Source organism: Solea senegalensis, unplaced genomic scaffold (assembly GCF_019176455.1).
Source record: "Solea senegalensis isolate Sse05_10M unplaced genomic scaffold, IFAPA_SoseM_1 scf7180000017154, whole genome shotgun sequence".
NCBI lineage: Eukaryota > Metazoa > Chordata > Actinopteri > Pleuronectiformes > Soleidae > Solea > Solea senegalensis.
In genome coordinates this window covers 179,725-196,611 of record NW_025322259.1, presented here as the reverse complement: position 1 = coordinate 196,611, position 16,887 = coordinate 179,725, and the positions used below count along the sequence as shown (strand labels likewise).

The following is a 16,887-nucleotide window of genomic DNA, read 5'->3' as shown; positions in this document are numbered from 1 at the left end:
GTTTCCTGTTGACCTTTACGTCACAGAAAAACAAACAGCGAACGACATTCTACTTTCGAGTCAAAGATTGAGGAGGAAATTTTGGTGCACGCACAGAACGCCAAGTCCGACTCCAGTCTGACTAAGCATGTACACGCAGGAGTAATCGGACTATGAATCAGTGTGTTTACTGTAGGCCTAGGTTTGGGGCTAAAATAACATGGCTGTGAGTCTGAGATGGGTGTATAATTGTATGTGTGTGTGTGTGTGTGTGTGTCGTGAGGACATTGAGATTAAATTGTATTAGATTAGATTTGCATGATTGATCCCACGATGGGTAAAAGTCACGTGTTACAGCAGCAGGGACGGAAACAGACAAGTACTGCAATCACATATAAAAATAGAAATACAAAATCAATACTTGAGACAATGAAACTGGGATGTACAAGTGTGCTAAAGGTGTATATCAAATATCAAAAATACAAAGATTTTGTTTTGTTTTTTACATGTTCACATATGTTGCCATGTACAACTAAAAGTATTTTGAGGAGTTAGACTTGGTTTTAGGATTCACATTAGCATTAAGTTTAGACTTGTTTGAGGTTGTGACAGTTAAACTTTGAATAATTCATTGTCTATTAGTGTCCTAACTAAGGATGGTGGACAAGAATGTGTGTGTGTGTGTTTATGTGTATGTTGGGGGCGGGGGGGTCCCCTCTGTCCCCACCTCCCCGCCCTTCGTCCAATCAGAGCCGAGAAGCGGCCATTCGGGGCCTGGCGTCCGGTGCGTAGTAGAGAGCGCAGAGCGCAGCAGTCAGAGAGGACTGAGAGCAGAGGAGAGGAGACAGTGGGGGAGGGTCACGTGTGTACACAGTGTGGGGCTCAGCAGCACTTCAGCAGTAGTAAAGTCTGCGGACGGACGGCCCCCTTTTTCAGAACGAGCCTCAGTCCGTAAAGTTGATAGATGTGGAGCGAAGCTACGGCGAACGCGCTGAAACGGATCATTTCTGTGCGTCGAGGCTCCACACGCGAGCGCAGGAGGAAGCAGCAGCAACATAAGCAGCAGCAGCAGCAGCAGCAGCGTAATCTAGTTCCCTCACCTTCTGTTTGTTCTGAGTTTGTTTGTCAAATGAAACGACCGAGAAATGCCAGTGGAAATGCTGCATCCGAACCCGATGCCTCCGTAGGTTTGTCACCGAGCCAAAGCCAAACGTTTCTGGTGAGTTTTTTTACTCTCTTTATTAGTACTATTAGTAGTAGTAGTAGTAGTAGTAGTAGTTGTAGTGTAATTTCTCCCTGCAAAGCAAAGCGCAAACATTTGCACTCAATCGTCATCTCCTCGGTCGCAGAGCAGAGGTGGATTTTACGCGCAGACGGAGGCTGTGCCAGACTTGTGCCAACAATAGTGCCAGAAAAAAAAAGCCATGACAGCTTTCCACGCATTTATCTGCTCAGGCTCACAGTGACGGAGAGACCTGCACTGTCTGCAATTACTACAATAACGACAATAATGATAGTAGATGCAGAGAAGTGTCTCTTTGTTGTTCTGATCTCCACTGTTTTTTTTAATGACGCTTTGGGGAAAGACACCTGAAGACGTTTCTCACGGGATCAGTTTCCTCTAGCGCTGAATAAAGAAAGGAAAAAAAAAAAGTTCTATCACCTCAATCACAGACCTGTGAAGTAAGAAAATGTATCATAATATATGGTTTTATGATTCAAAAACACAAGCAGAATTATTTTTTACTTGAAGAAGTGTCCACAGAGAGCTTGTTTATTTAACTACATGTCATGTTTACAACTGATATACAGCAAAATTAGGACAGTATTTTGCATTCATGCACTTTGACAACTCAACAGCAACACATTTTCATAACTAAAAAGACGTTTAGATCAAATATCTGCATAAAAATGCATCAAAAAACATCATATCTTCAAGCTGTCTGGAGTTTCCCCAATTAAATAAACTATCTATCTATCCTGGCATGAGATATGGTCATATGGGGATATCAGGTATCAACAAGTATTGCGATAAATGTCAACTGATGATGAAAGATTTTACATTTGCGTCCAAATCAGAGTGGAAGAGCGTCTTCTTTTTCTTGGCCAGGCTTCTTTCTATTGGCAGAAAAATGATGGTGCAACTGATTTGTGTCCGGTTCACTTTTCGCTATGACTTGACACGGCAGTCTAAGGATGAGAACTTCAGGATGTTGCTGTTTCCAACATGTGTGTTACGTTGACTTGAATTTGCACAGATAATTGAACAATCACAAATGGAAGAATTAGACTGCAGCCTTTCCCACCGATCACTCAGCCCTGATCCCTGTCTTTCCACATCTGCATGCAACATTAAAATGTTTTCTATGATATTTTTGGTTAAAATAGACTGTTTTGGACTATTTCGCAATACACACACACAATATGTTGTATCATCACCCTGTATCGTGATTAATATAACTGTTATTTAATATGTATTATATTTCCAAACTCTTGCCAATACTCTGCCCTAACATTCAGGAGAGAGTGTAAATCATATGCAGCCTCTTTGGAGAGGAAGATGAGGGAAGTAAATAAGTAAATAAACCCGATTCATGCATCGTTTTCATTTTCCAACGATTAAGTTTTACCACGCTGGCAGGCGTCACCTGTCTTTGGCTCATTATCTTCTTCACATACCCAGAAGTGGACACATCAGCACTTTTCAAGGTCAAGCATATGCAGCAGTATAATAACCCAGTAACGGTGGTGATATCCTACGTATATATGACTGGTCACGCGTCCACCTGATTGCGTCGCCGCGTTAAAACAGAAAGCTCCTGGGATCAGTGTGACAGCTCGACCCCGTTAAAGAGCTCCTCGCCTGGGGCTTTGCACTTGCTGTTGGCTCCGTCCACGTGACCAAAGGGTGTGTGTGCTTAGTGACAGTAAAGCCTTCTTTGTGCTGACCGTTGAACTCTGACTGCACTGATGCCCGTGACACTTCAAGCATGGGAGGCCCGCCGAGTCCGAGCGTGACTTTTATGACACGGGAACTTCGCGTGAGGGAAAAGCTGTTTTGTTTTCAAAAAGGAAATGATGACATCTTTGTATATTTGTGTTCATTTAACATTGAGTAACTTTGAGAAACACAGTTTGGCACAAAACACAAAAAAGCTATTGCACACAAGAAACAAATGCCGTTCCTGTGTCTCAGTCCTCTCGGGATCGTGATGTGATTTGGTTAAAAGCAAAACATTACACTAAACTCCACAGAAATAGAGTCAGTGGCAAGTGTTTTAATAACCTCTGAGAGCTTAAGTGTTTTAATTTGAAAATTGTTTTTGGATTAGCATACACCTGAAGCCAGATCCCCCTCGTGATTGCTCTAAATTAAAGCTCCAGTGTGTAATATTTGGAAGGGTTTACTGACAGACATGTTGTATGTAAGTGTGTTACTGCTTTAAGCCACACGTTGTTTGGGTTTAAAATAAGCCTTTTATAGGAACTTAAGGGAAAGTTTGAAGCTAAAGCCATAGTTTTCTGATTTGCAAAGGGTTACTACAAAGGGAGAAAGTGTTTTTTACAGTCTGCAGACTCACCATTAGATGTCACTATTTCTAACGCACTGGATATTTAAGTCATGTTTCCACCGAGTGGAACAGTTTGGTACAGTACGGTACCAAAATGACCAGCACCAAACGCTCCATTCTTGGGTACTACTACCAAAGACCGTACCATTTTACTCTTGGGCGACAGAAAAACGTCACTCCCAGGCGACCAGTGTTTCTTCAACTCCCACAGCCAATTCTCAAACAAAGCTTGATGCCCTACGTTGTGTCACGTCCAATGTTGTCGTTTGTTGTCTTCACACTGGGATGACGTCACGCAACATGGCCATCAAAGCGCAGCCCGCACCCTGCCTGCCAAATGAAGGTACTGTAGGTACCCATACCCTACTGTACCAAACCGAGCCGTACCGTGATGGAATCACAGCTTTAATGCCTTGCTTTCCAGGAACAGACAGCTGAGAGCTTCACTAAAACCATGGAAGATTGAGAGTTATTGGCCTCTAATGTTCTAAGTGTTTGTTGTCGACTTTGGATCGCCCGAATGTTCCGCAGAACAAACGCCACTTTGTCAAGCTCCCACCTCGCCTCTTAATGCCGCTTAACCGTCGCACTTGTGACTCGTGTGATTGTGTTTGCTTTTTTTCCCGCTTGCACTGTGCGCGGCTGCAGAGTCATGTGACATCACTCCGAGTGCTTTCTGAGAAGGGCCTGTAAATTCCAGTAAGGATATATGAGGGGTGTGGGCCCAGTGTGTCACACTACTCCCATCAGGCTGCGAGATCTGGCCTCAAAACACTGAGACGTCAAAGCATGTGGGCGTCACTGTTACGAGATGGTGTTTGGTGGGGCCGCTGAAGCATGCTGCAGCGGGGCCTCCCCCTCTGGGAATATACAACTTAACTACATCTGACATGAACTGGTGCAAAAAGTTCAGACGGGGTTTAACCCACAGTCTCGGGCCTGCAGTCAAAGTCACGGGCAGGAGGAACTCGGCACAGCCTTTTTTCTCACGTGGTTGTGAGAGAGCTCAGACTGCCCTTATTTACATAGCCGTGTAGTTTTAAGTACTGCACCTTTTTATTTTAGTTTATCCTCCCTCTATGCCCGCCCTGTTTTCCCCTTTGTGTTTAAAATGGTGCACGAAAGATCAAATAAATACAGGAACCGGTGATCTTTCTTGTATTCATCACAGACTATAAATAAAGATGGGTGATGCATTTCCTTCCATTGTACAAACCCAACGCTGAAAACGAGGTGGGACAAAATGTTAATGCATTAAATATTGTAAATATTAGTATATGCAAACTAGCGTCACTACCTGCTTTTCACAGGATTGAGGGCGAAAGAAGAATTTGACTACAGTGAAGCCGATATTTTGTATTCTTCATTGAGACAGAAACTCCACAATGTATTGTACTGTAATATGATTTTATGGCAATATCGCTGTATCTGCATCATGAAAATATCGTCACCATGAGCTGTGTTTCTTACCACTAAAACACAGAAGAGAGGCGCCGTCGTCTCGATCCAGAGTCTTTCACACCGGTATTTCAGTCCAGTGGCTGTGCTCTGGTCAAGTACTGAACGATTCTGTGAACAAATCTTTTTTTTAATGAATTGATTCTAATGATTCAGTTTGACGAAAACAACGACCTGACAAGTCACTCGTTTGTGTTTGCGTATAAAACGACGTCGCTGCAGTTTCATGCAACCGTTCCCACACTGAGGAGGTGCGATAGCAATGAAAAATGATACCAAACCGAGTAGAGTCGAGCAGTGCCATGCCGTGCCAATTCTTGCTGGAACTGTACTGTATAGTGGAAAAGCACCATAACACGGAGGAGGTGGATTGTATGACCTGTACAGCAGGCGAGCCATTTGGCTTCCCAATTCATCTTTATGAAATCTAGGGTAAAATACAGTCCAAATGTCAACAATGGTTAAAAATGACAACTTAAATGCATAATTATAAAGGCCCATAACAAATTCTCATTTTACATTACAATATTTTTTTAAGTAATTATCAGTTTTGTAATATATTTGTGTTGGAGGAAACTTAGGCCGTTTTGGCAGCCATTTTGCAGAACTGAGTAATCTCCGGCGCTGCAAAGCAAACAAAGTGGATGTGGATGTGAAAGTTGGCTCGTGTAAATCGAACTTTGCATTGGGATTCGTTTGCCGATCACGTAAGAACCAACCAGAGCTGTGCTGAATTACAGTTTATCATTTCTGACTCTTCATGGTATGTTTTTTTGGACTTGTTGTATTATTCTTGTATCTACAGAGACAAATACAGCATGTTTTCCTCCTGGTATCTCAGACCTTCTCACCAACTCAACATCACATTCACCTGTTGCTCCGACAGCCTCCCACGTGGAATTTCCTCGTTTTGACGTCGCTCGCGATATACAGAGTGGCGGTGCCTCTAAGTGAGGAGAAGGAGATGTTTGCTTTCACCTCAGTTCCTGTTTTTCCTCTCTGCTGAGTGGAAAACGAGAGATTTCATTATCACAGGCTGCTGGCAAAATGTGCAGCGGTGCAGTGCAGCGGTTTTCACAACAACAGAGTGCCGTTGCCCCCTGAGTGATCTGAGGCAGACGGTGCAAAGAGAGCACTGGTTGTACATTGAACATGAAAAACCTGATTTGAAAAAGTGTTGCTATTGCGAGGTGACAACTGTGCTAGGACTCGTTTGTCTTAGTTTAACGAGTGAAATCAGGTTCCAGATGGTGAATGTAGGAAGTCGTAGGTTGCTGTCCCACTGTTAAATTCCATCTTGCCAACGTGCGACTGCCAGGCTTGTGTAGCTAATTTTTTTTCAAGCTGTCGACTCGTAATCTATGTTTATTTTCTCGGCATTGGTTACGCAACTGAGATGTTTGTGTTGCCTCCACCAGTTCCTGGTTCCTAACCGTATTTGGGAACCTCTGGTACCGTGCCGATGCAACTCGGCTTACCCGTAGCTCGTAGCCGGTAACTGGCCATCGTCAATGAGTCCGTACCAACTCTTGTGCGAATAGAGGCGCTTTATTATTGTCGCATCATGAGATAGGTTAAAAGTGCAGGATTTCTGTGTTTATTCACAACATGGAGAACAAAGTGCATAAAGTCATTGTATTGAACGTGGATGGGGCATCTCTTTAACGTAGCTTTCTCCACCATTATCCCGCTGTAAACTCCCTCTTCTTCAGCCCAGTAACTTCCACCCAAGTTTCCCTCATTCATTTGAACAGCGCCGCCATGAGGAGACATGAAGTAGTGACGCTTGGCGAGCGAAACTAGAAAAAACTCGATATTCGCTCTGGTGTATCGAGTATTGCATTGCATGAGGAAGGATTACGATGTGTCACCAAATCGATATTTTGACCGACCCCTACTAACCAGAGTCGAGTTTCATCCGGTCTGGTGTGAGCTGTCAGGCGATTGTGTTATTGATGGAAGGAGGTGACATTTGGAAGCCGTGATCTCGACAATGCCGTCATGTCCTGATAATTTAAGTTTGTCATGCCAGCGGAATCTCATGCCATTGCACACCTTGACCCCCCGGTAGAAGATTGTGTTTGAAAAGCTGTGGTGTTTAACGTCTCCAGTCAAGGCCTTGAAACATCAGATACGAGGTTTATCTTGTCCACAGAGGCTCAGGAAACAGGAAGTGTAGAGTCAGAAACTAGAACGTCAAGTGTCTGCACCACATGATACAGACGCTGTCTGATTATTTCATATCTTTTTTGTTCAGACTTCATTTGAATAGTAATTAAACACCCGCAGAGCAAAAACACCTTTTACATACACCTCATTTCCATGCAGAATTATGAGAAACTCCTCAGCTGTCGGAAGCTGCAGACTGAGCCAACGTGATAATGAAAGGGTGGCAGCGATGTCTGCTTACAGCAGGTGATAATGAAAGGGGCCAACCACAAAGCGGTGAGTGCTCTCTTTAATAATCACCAGCTTCTCTCTTTTTAAAGTGATCAAAGGTTGTAGCGGGAGTGAAGGGGCCGAGAAAACTTCCAATCTGCGAAACGATCAGAAAACAATGAGTCACTAAAGCTGCTGTTGTTAGAGAGCCTTGTTTACGACAGGGCTGACCGGTGCTTCTGTTCTGGGAACGACACAGTAACTCTACACTTTTCTTCCTCCTGATCCTGTTCCAGTCCAGCTCTGCTCTCCAGCCTCCACTATAGTCACTGCAGCCAATTGGAGTAGTATAGAGGAGGGACTGTGTGTGTGTGTGTGTGTGTGTGTGTGTGTGTGTGTGTGTGTGTGTGTGTCTGCGGCTGAAGGCCAAAACAGCCCCTCTGTAGTGGAGTTATGTAAGTAAACGCAGGGAGGAATGTTTCCCCTTTACTGGCATCATTACTCATCCTCCCGAAAACAAAACTGACGTCCTACACGTAGTTCTATCTAGGTCATTTATTTTGCATTTCCAGAAATTCCCCCAGCCATTCATTCATTCATCTTCGTTTCAACTCAGCTTTGACTCAGTTTGTGAAATGCAGCAGTAAACAAATATGAGTAAAACTCGGAAACTGCTGCTCCATGGCCTTCATGAACTTTCCTGACCAAAGCAATTTCAGTGATTTATTTTCATGCATAACTTTTATACTTAAGTAAATATACATTGCATTCCGACTGTTTGTCAGCTACACATTTAGATCTCATGTCCCCTGGTGACATTTGGGCGCTGCACAGAGTGAGTGTTGTTTTTTTTGTCAAGTCAGACGGTGAAGCAAGACGGCTGCAAACAGGTTGGAATATGACTAAAAACGTGACCATCTTTATTGTCATTATACAACCAAAAAATGCACAAACGAAATTCTACTCCTTAAAAAAACCTTGCATACGCACAAACACTCCCTTATGGCGTTTTTCCATTATACAGCCTCTGTTTAGTTTATTTTTTGCTTTTCTATTAGTGATTGTACCTGGTACCTTTTTTTTTTGGTACCTTCTCGCGCGACGTGCGACACAAGAATCAAACCGAACAATGCCAAACTGTAGATCAGGCAAAAAGACTTAAAACAGCAGCTGTATTTAGCGACAGCAGCTGTCGAAAGCGGGCGATCGTGAGCCAAAACACAACCCGTTCAGTGACTGTCAGACAGAGTCTGTGCTCAGCCGTGCTATGGCGACCCCGTCCACGTTGAGGAGGAACTATGGAACGCGATGTGACTGATACCAAACAGTAAAGTCGAGTTGAGTAGTGCTAGAACTGTATAAAGCAAACGCGCCATTAGTCAGATCTGACAGTATTGCTGCGTTCAGGAACTCGAGAAGTCGGAAAAAGACATGGACGAATGTATCTGGGTCTAGCCATTGTTAGCTATTGTTATAGCAATACCTGTCGATAATAGTGCAATTCTGTTGTTTTGCGCACACAAACAGCACAGCAACGTGTCAGTGTTTAAAACTGAAACAGTTCTATGTGTAGGAGTGAGGAACTGTGAAAGAGAAGTGCAATTAATGTTAAATATAGCAGTGTTTGTGTGGCGGCAGCCATCCTGGAAACCCATGCAGGGGTTGGAAATCCACTTCCTTACACATGAACGCCGCATGACCTTGGAAATTCCCGCTACATATGTAACGCACCTTATTGCTTGACAGAGCTTGTTTTCAGATGAAGGACACAGATTTGATCTACAAAAGGAACCTCTGTTTGTCTGTCTGTGCATCACATAACTGTTTGAAGGTGCACTTGACAGGCTTCAAACATGACAGGTGACTTACTGAGGACACCGGTGTGTGCAGTGCCGACTTTGATGCTGTTTGGATAAGAAATGCAAACGATATATAGCTAAAAAAAACAACTTTTCCCTCTCATACTATTATATCTTTTGTCATTGTCATATTATTACATTAGTATGTTCAAATACCAAAAAAGGACAAATAATCATCATATCTGTTCAAGAACACCAAACGGAGGCATCAATGATGACATCAACAAAAAAAAACAAAAATCCCCTGAGGTTAAGCACCACAGCTTTAAAATGACTGCACTTAATTATGCGTAGGGAGTATTACATAACTAATTTGAAACCTGCAGCCTCAGCAGTCTTGGGACACAAAGGCTCCTGACATGTGCATGGTCATTTTCCTTTGACCTTGCCCTGAACTCCAACCCCCGTCTCCCAATCCTCGCTGACCCTTCACCGTAGCCTGCGTCACATTTCACTCTTTATAAATCTATCCATCATCATGTCCCCGCCCCCTCTCCTTCAACCTGGCAGTAACCTGAACGGACTGGAGGTGCAAAGGCTTTTTACTCAGCTTTTTCTCAATGCTGCTACTTGACCATGTGCAGAGTACGAGGGCAGATCTGCACAGGCAGCAACATGATTGTGTGTGACAGGGGCAGACAGGCAGGGAACAAGGGCCCCCGCTTGCTGGGGCCACTGTGGCTCTCAAAGAAGGAGAAACGGTGGGTTTTTGAGGCCCGAGCTGGCAATTGAAACATTGTGGTGGCGTCATTGTGAGGCGTTCAGCCAGCCAGATGCAGTGAAGTGAAATTAACAGTGTTACCCAGGACAATAATAGGACTGTGCCACAGCTGACGTGTTGTTGTGTTGAGGCCTCACACACACACACACACACACACACAAATGTAAAGATGAGTTTTCAGAAATGAAACTTGGAAATGTTTGATTTTTGTTGTTTCTTTATTGCACCGTTTCTCATTTGATTTGATGTCCAAGGCAAATTTCAGGAACATGTGACATAATATATGTAATGTAAATAGTTTGATGTTCTGCACTTAAAAGTGACAGCAACTAAGATTCGGAATGACAAATTATTATTGCTTTCTAACAAGTATGGGTTATTTTCTTAATGAATTGAACATTTTTTTTATCAGAAATCTTCAGAAAAAATTTCAATTTTTTTATTTTAGTTGTATTTATGCTGTCGTCAAGGGTGTAGTTGATGGTTTAGGTTACTGGAAATGATAGATCATCTAAGATTCCTAGTGTCCGTGTAAGGGACAGTCAAATAATAAGAATTGTATTCTTCAATCTGCTCCTTTCCAATCAATTGTATTATTGTGCAGTTTCATGAAAGGAATGAATAAATAAATCTGCTCTGTCACAGTCTCTAAATGTCACCAAACCAAACATATTCAGGAGCAAAGAAGCCAGAAAATATTCACATTTTAAGAAACTTGAAACTTTTACACTTAAAATGCCCATAAACATAATGAATTAATTGTCAAAACAGTTGGGGATTAGCTTAGTCATTGGGGAGAAATTGATTAATTATTGTCGGAACCCTCACAGCATTTCTTTGCATTAATTTAGATAATTATTCATTATTTATAGAGTAGAGTTCTTCAGGATGCAGAACATTCATTAGCAAAAACAACGCCGTCCACTGCGCCCACAGTGTCAATTCAAGCCAGAGTTTGTACTGCTCACAGATGACAGACAAAATATGTCCAAAATCATATCCTTGAAAGGGAATTTCAAAAATCGTCCAATCTGGCCTCAGTGCCACCCCTTGTTATAACTCCACACCCCAGTTTGGGAACAATTAAATTGAAGTGTTCTTCTCAAGTGTCGTTACTAACTCTCCTCTCCTCTGCTGCAGCTGACCTGTTGAGCGTACTTGACCAGTGTCAGAGGCCAGCGATGTGGATCTGCATGGTTTACAATGAGACGGACACCAGTGTGGACATCCGCCTCTGCCAGGACTTCAGCCTCATCCTCTCAGTCTCCTCCCTCATCTACCTCCTGGTGTGCTTCCCACTGGGGCTGTGCTACAATGTGCTGCTGGTCGTGGTCAACCTCTCCAACAAGGTGTCCATGACCATGCCGGACGTTTATTTCGTAAACATGGCCATCGCGGGCCTCGTGCTCAACGTGGTGGCTCCCGTGGAGCTGCTGAGCTCCACCTTCACCTACTGGTATGCGTGGGAGTACAACAACGAGGTCTACATCACCCTGCTCATCCTCTTCAACATCTCCTCTCTGGTCATTATGTATTCCACCACGCTGCTCAGTCTGGACTACTACATCGAGCGGGCGCTGCCTCGCACGTACATGTCCAGCGTGTACAACACCAAACACGTGTGCGGGTTCATCTGGGGCGGCGCGGTGCTCACCAGCTTCTCCTCGCTGCTCTTTTACGTGTGCAACCACATCTCCACCAAGATGGTCGAGTGCTCCAAAATGCAGAACAAGGAGGCGGCGGACGCCATCATGATGTTCATCGGCTACGTGGTTCCGGCTGTGGCCGTCCTTTACGCCTTTGTGCTGATTTTGCGCATCAGGAAGGAGTCCACGCCTCTGGACCAGGACTCTGCTCGTTTGGACCCTTCTATCCACAGGCTGCTGTTGGCCTCAGTCTGTGTACAGTTTGTCCTCTGGACTCCATACTATATGACTCTGTTGGTACATACTGTAGCCGGAGCGCCAGGGCACCATAGCAACCCACAATACTTAAATACTTATTATTTCTTGGGATGTGTGTCGAAGCTGCTGGCGTTCTCCAGCAGTTTTGCGATGCCTCTCATGTACAGGCAGATGAACAAGAACTTCTCCAACAAGCTCCAGCGGCTGCTCCGGCGGCTGCACTGCGGAGGCCAGTCTTGCCCTCATGAACGCTCTACAGTGCAGCAAGTGGTGACGTGAGATCACCCCTGCACCCCCCCGCCCCCAAATCCTTGAAGATCAGTAACCTCCCCAATCCCCTGTATCTTTCATGGCCTAGCCGGCACTTATCCCCCCCCACCCCCTGGACTCCATTGCTGCTCTGGACTGTGTTAAGAGCGACGTAGCTAACTGTGGAATTTCCTGTCACTTTCCAGGACTTGATCAGATTTATCCTGTTCTGCAGTGAGACACACAAAAACCACTAAGTGCTGTTGTTTTTTTTGTCACACAGTGAAGTTCTTTATCTGTGGGCTTCTAGTTTCAGAGCAGTAAATTTGACACAATCAGGCAAACCAACAACAACAAGGACTCCCCCAATCACTAAGCCTGTGCTTGGGTGTTGTATTGTGTTACACTGTTGTCGTGCTCATGCACAACTGCCTGCATTTTTACTGTAAAGTCTCAATATGCTATCAGATTTACATGGCCCAGCCAAAGAAAAAGTCACATACTGTAATATTCTGATTACTTCTGACAATATTAGCAGTTTTTTTTTATCTCAGATCTTGGTTCAGCAGCGTTATGAGGTCAGCTGACTTTCTAAAAATTACAGAATGACCAGGGTTTTTTGAGCATATTTGAAGATATTCCAGGCTCAAATTGTGAAACAAAGGTTCACGGAGCATGAGTCATAATTCTTTGAACCATGAACCCCACTGGTCAAAACAATCTCATTTCTTCTTCATCTGCCCATTTTGGTAGCTAGCTGTTAGCATAAATGTTTGTAGCAATCCTTACCTTGTAACACTTGAGGGCAGCAAGCTTCTTTCAATAATTGGATCGTCTGAATTGTGTTAGTCGCCTTGTCTTTGCGCAGAGGTCTCAAACTCATGGCCCATGGGCCAAATGTGGCCCCTCCAATTGATTTCATGTCATAAGTTATTTCTACATTTCTTGTAAAAGATGTAGTAATGTTGCATCATAAAGACTAGTGTCCAGACTAGATGCTCAGTAGCTCCCAGGTCATTTGAGTTGACACCCCTGTTTAGTGGTTTCACCCAAGTGTAGAAAATCCCTGGCTATGGATTGGTCACCTCATAGTCCAGACCTTAACCCCACTGAGAGTTTTTGGGATTATGCTGAGGAAGACTTAACACAGTGCTAACAGAAAGTGGAGTGTGTGACTTTTTCTGGGCTGGGCCGTGTATTTTGGAATCTCTGTATCGTTTCCTTTCAGCATAATGCTTTTCCCCCCCACAATCACACAGCCAGAACCAGTAAGCTATTAACTTTAATTATCAAGCGACGCCAAGTTATTTTGTGTTCTCAAGGAGAAAACTGTGTATCAGCAATTTAGCGTCGCTAATGAACTTCCTTTGTGTGTCAACATTTGCACTTAGCGCTCGCAGCTAACGGCACCATTTTCTCCCCCTGAAGCTAGAGGCCTTGATCACTTGAATAAAAAAGACGGGAGCCGGATTTTACCCCCCTTTTAGACAAATGCAGTGAAAGTAAAAATGTATTCTTGACATTTCAAAGGTGAAGTACAAAGTCTCCCTCAGATGTTGAGGCTTCTTAACTTCTTAAAGCTATTTTCTTTACCGTTGCCAGTGCTCGCCTGTCGCTGTAAGTTGGTGGCTAGTGTGAAGAGTTGTTCTCATTTCATGTTAATAGAAAACTGTATTCCAAGCTCCACGAGAAACGTTAAAGTCATACAGAACTAAGCTTATATTCAGGGTTCAGACATAACAAGTATACCTCTGGTGATCTCCGCTGAAATCACATCACATCACATTTGTTATAGTCAACAAGCGGTTCTGTGCTCTCATCTGTCGCACACGCAGAGCCTTACTCACATGGGGGTCAGTAAAGTCCACGCGGGGTCATGGGGAAGACACCCGAGCAGGTGGAATGTGCATTCCCCGAAATTGCATGCACACTCACAAGTGGCTGGGGAGGGTTTTTGTTCAGTGGAAATATGTAGCCTGACCACGCTGCAGCTCCAGCAGCAGCAGTCATCAACAAACATTCACCTGCCAAACACCTGCAGAACGTGCCAATGACATGCATGATCCCGCACATCTTCGGCACAACGATTTTGACGAACCCAAGTGATTAAAAACAAACAGAGAAATGTTGTACTTGCACCATGGAATCAGTTTCTTTTTGTTTGTTTGTTTGTTTGTTTTGTTAGTGTGTTGCCAGTTCATGATGCATCCTGTGAACAGATACTGCAGCGATGTGGGGCATTAATCTGAAGGTGGACACACGGCTTTTATTTCCACTCACGTTAAACGTTAAATCATAATAATTGTAATAAAAAAAACACTTTGACTGAAACATTTAAAAGATTGGACAATGATTTCATGCCTGTCATATGTGTTTGTATCTCACGTATTGTGCGTTTAAAACTATTTATGGCCAGAAAGTGACAAATACTCGTTGAGTAAAGAAGCACAAAGTGGATTTGAAACGGTGTCCATCAATTTACTTCCTCCCACGCAGCCCCATCGTCATTATGCACAACGAGTCGGTAGGAAGTTTATTTTCCACTTAAGCTGTATGTTTACATGACAAGCTACAATGTGTGCTATTTTTTTTAAAGAAGACAGAAAATAGGGATTGTGACACAGTTAATCATTATTTGAAGTTCAAAGTCCCACTGCTTACTATTCCTGTCCGATTGGAAGTCAAAAACAGCGACACAGACGGTCAAATGATTAGAGTCCAAGCCTGTACCGGTCCATTTTTTATTAACTAAAACCAAATCAATTTTTAATTATTTGATCATGTTTTCACTGTAGTTTTAATTCAGATAACATCAATGGTAAATTGATCTCAATGTCACGAAAACAGGTGAGACTCTGTTGTAGAAACTGACAGACAATCTTGACGACTTTTGGAGATTAGTGTGATTTTTAAGTACCACGTTGCTGCAGCACTGCCCCGCGGCTGATGTGGATGCAATTACGCAAAGCGTTTCAGTTAATGTAAAGACGGCGTCACTTCTAACATCTAATCAGGTTTTAAATGCTGGTTTTTTTTCTATCTCACTAAGATGTGGGCTAAAACAAACACCTTTAGCCCCGAAGCTAATAATTAGCAGTCTCCACAAATTGACTGACTGCACGATATTCACGACCAGCAAAAGAAAGCGGGATCAAAGAAAGACCCAACCCCTGATGAGTGCACTGTCTGCCTGCCTGTCTGCCTCGCTCTGGTTTGTTATTTCAGAGTGAAGAAGAAGAAATCTGAGTGATAATCACTGAGATGGGTTAATTTACTGAAACACGCTGAGTGTGAAAAAAAAAAACAGGGTTTCGAATGTACGCGCTCGCATTTCAGACGTTTGAATGGAAAAAAAACCTCAGAAGTTAAGATGAGTCCACTTTCAGATGTGATGCTTTAGTGCCTGTGTATATGTGATGTGTATATATTGTGTGTCAGAGATTTACAGGAAGACACCGTGCTCTTTCTTTACAAAAAAGAAAAGCAAAGAAAGACCTACAGCGTTATATTATGAGAGATGTACTATGATTCTGTAAGAAATCAACTGTCATCTGAGTCAAAGACTGATTAAACAATAAACTAACATGGATGTTTGATCACTCTTTATTATGTGACATTAAAAAAATGGGTCTCTGTCCTCAAAAAGTACAAAGGAGTATTAGGGCCAAGAGAAAATGTAATAAATGTAATCTTTCGAGAATAAAGCCATAATATTATGAGAATAAAGTTGTAACATTAAAAAAGTCACAATATTGTGAGATAAAAGTAATCATTTTATGATTTTACAATAAAGTCATAATTTTACAAGAATAAAGTCATGATAAGAATAAAGTCATAATTTTACAAGAATAAAGTTGTAATTTTACGAGAATAAAGTGGTAATATTATGAGCTTCTTTTTTATCATTATCTAATGTATTAGTATTAAATAGCAACAGAACAGACATGTAATTGGGGGTGGAGTGGCTCAGTGGTTAACACCGGTGCTCTGTGTGTGAAAGACATCATGGTCGCAAATGGTCGCAAGTTCGACTCCACCCCTGGCTGATTGTAATCAATTCCGTTGTAAGTCGCTTTGGATAAAAGTGTCTTCTAAATGCCATGTAATGTTACATGTGATTGTATGCAGTCGACCACTGCAGCCATTTCCTCTTCCAGTCCACAAAAGAGATGATTTCCTCCTCGTCCGTGTGATTCTTTCTTCCAAACAGACCCGATGCTGATGAGAATGTGGTGCTGATGTGCCAAAAAGATGAAGTATTTCTTTATTTGTGAAGCAAAAAAATGGAACTTCACCAGATGCTCCGTGCTCCTCATCTTCACACAAGTCGCAGCTGATCATGTGAGATCTTGCTTGAATAATAATTACGTCTTTATTCTCGGAAGATGACGACTTAATTCTCAAAATGAAAAAAAAAACTTGAAAAAGGACTCTTTATTCAAATTCTGTGCCACAGCTTGTTGTGCTGTGTCATCCTGCGTGTCACTCTGCGAGCAGCGGATCGCTTGACAGTCAGACAAGGGGAGAAATAAAGAAAAAGAAGCAACATTTCAGGCATTCTGGGAATTGTTTTGTCTCCTGTGAGTCTGACAGTCCAAAAAGTGCTGCCATTCAAAATGAAAAGAATGCCGCGTATGTCGGCTACATCTGATAACAGAGCTGGAAAAAAAGAAAATAATGCTACAACAGGAAGCCCGAAACATGGCTGAGAGGATGAATTACACTTTTATGAACAGATATGTGTATAATTAAAGCAGGACAAACTG

The 16,887-nt window shown here is 42.9% G+C and overlaps 1 protein-coding gene across 1 annotated transcript; it reads left to right on the top strand.

Moving 5' to 3' along the window:
* Window positions 1-785: 785 nt before the first annotated feature.
* On the top strand, window positions 786-15,706 carry gpr146 (G protein-coupled receptor 146). Its single transcript, XM_044018404.1, has 2 exons — window positions 786-1,198; window positions 11,109-15,706. The coding sequence occupies exon 2, from the start codon at window positions 11,150-11,152 to the stop codon at window positions 12,149-12,151; it is 1,002 nt and encodes a 333-aa protein (XP_043874339.1). The 5' UTR covers window positions 786-1,198; window positions 11,109-11,149; the 3' UTR covers window positions 12,152-15,706.
* Window positions 15,707-16,887: the final 1,181 nt, after the last annotated feature.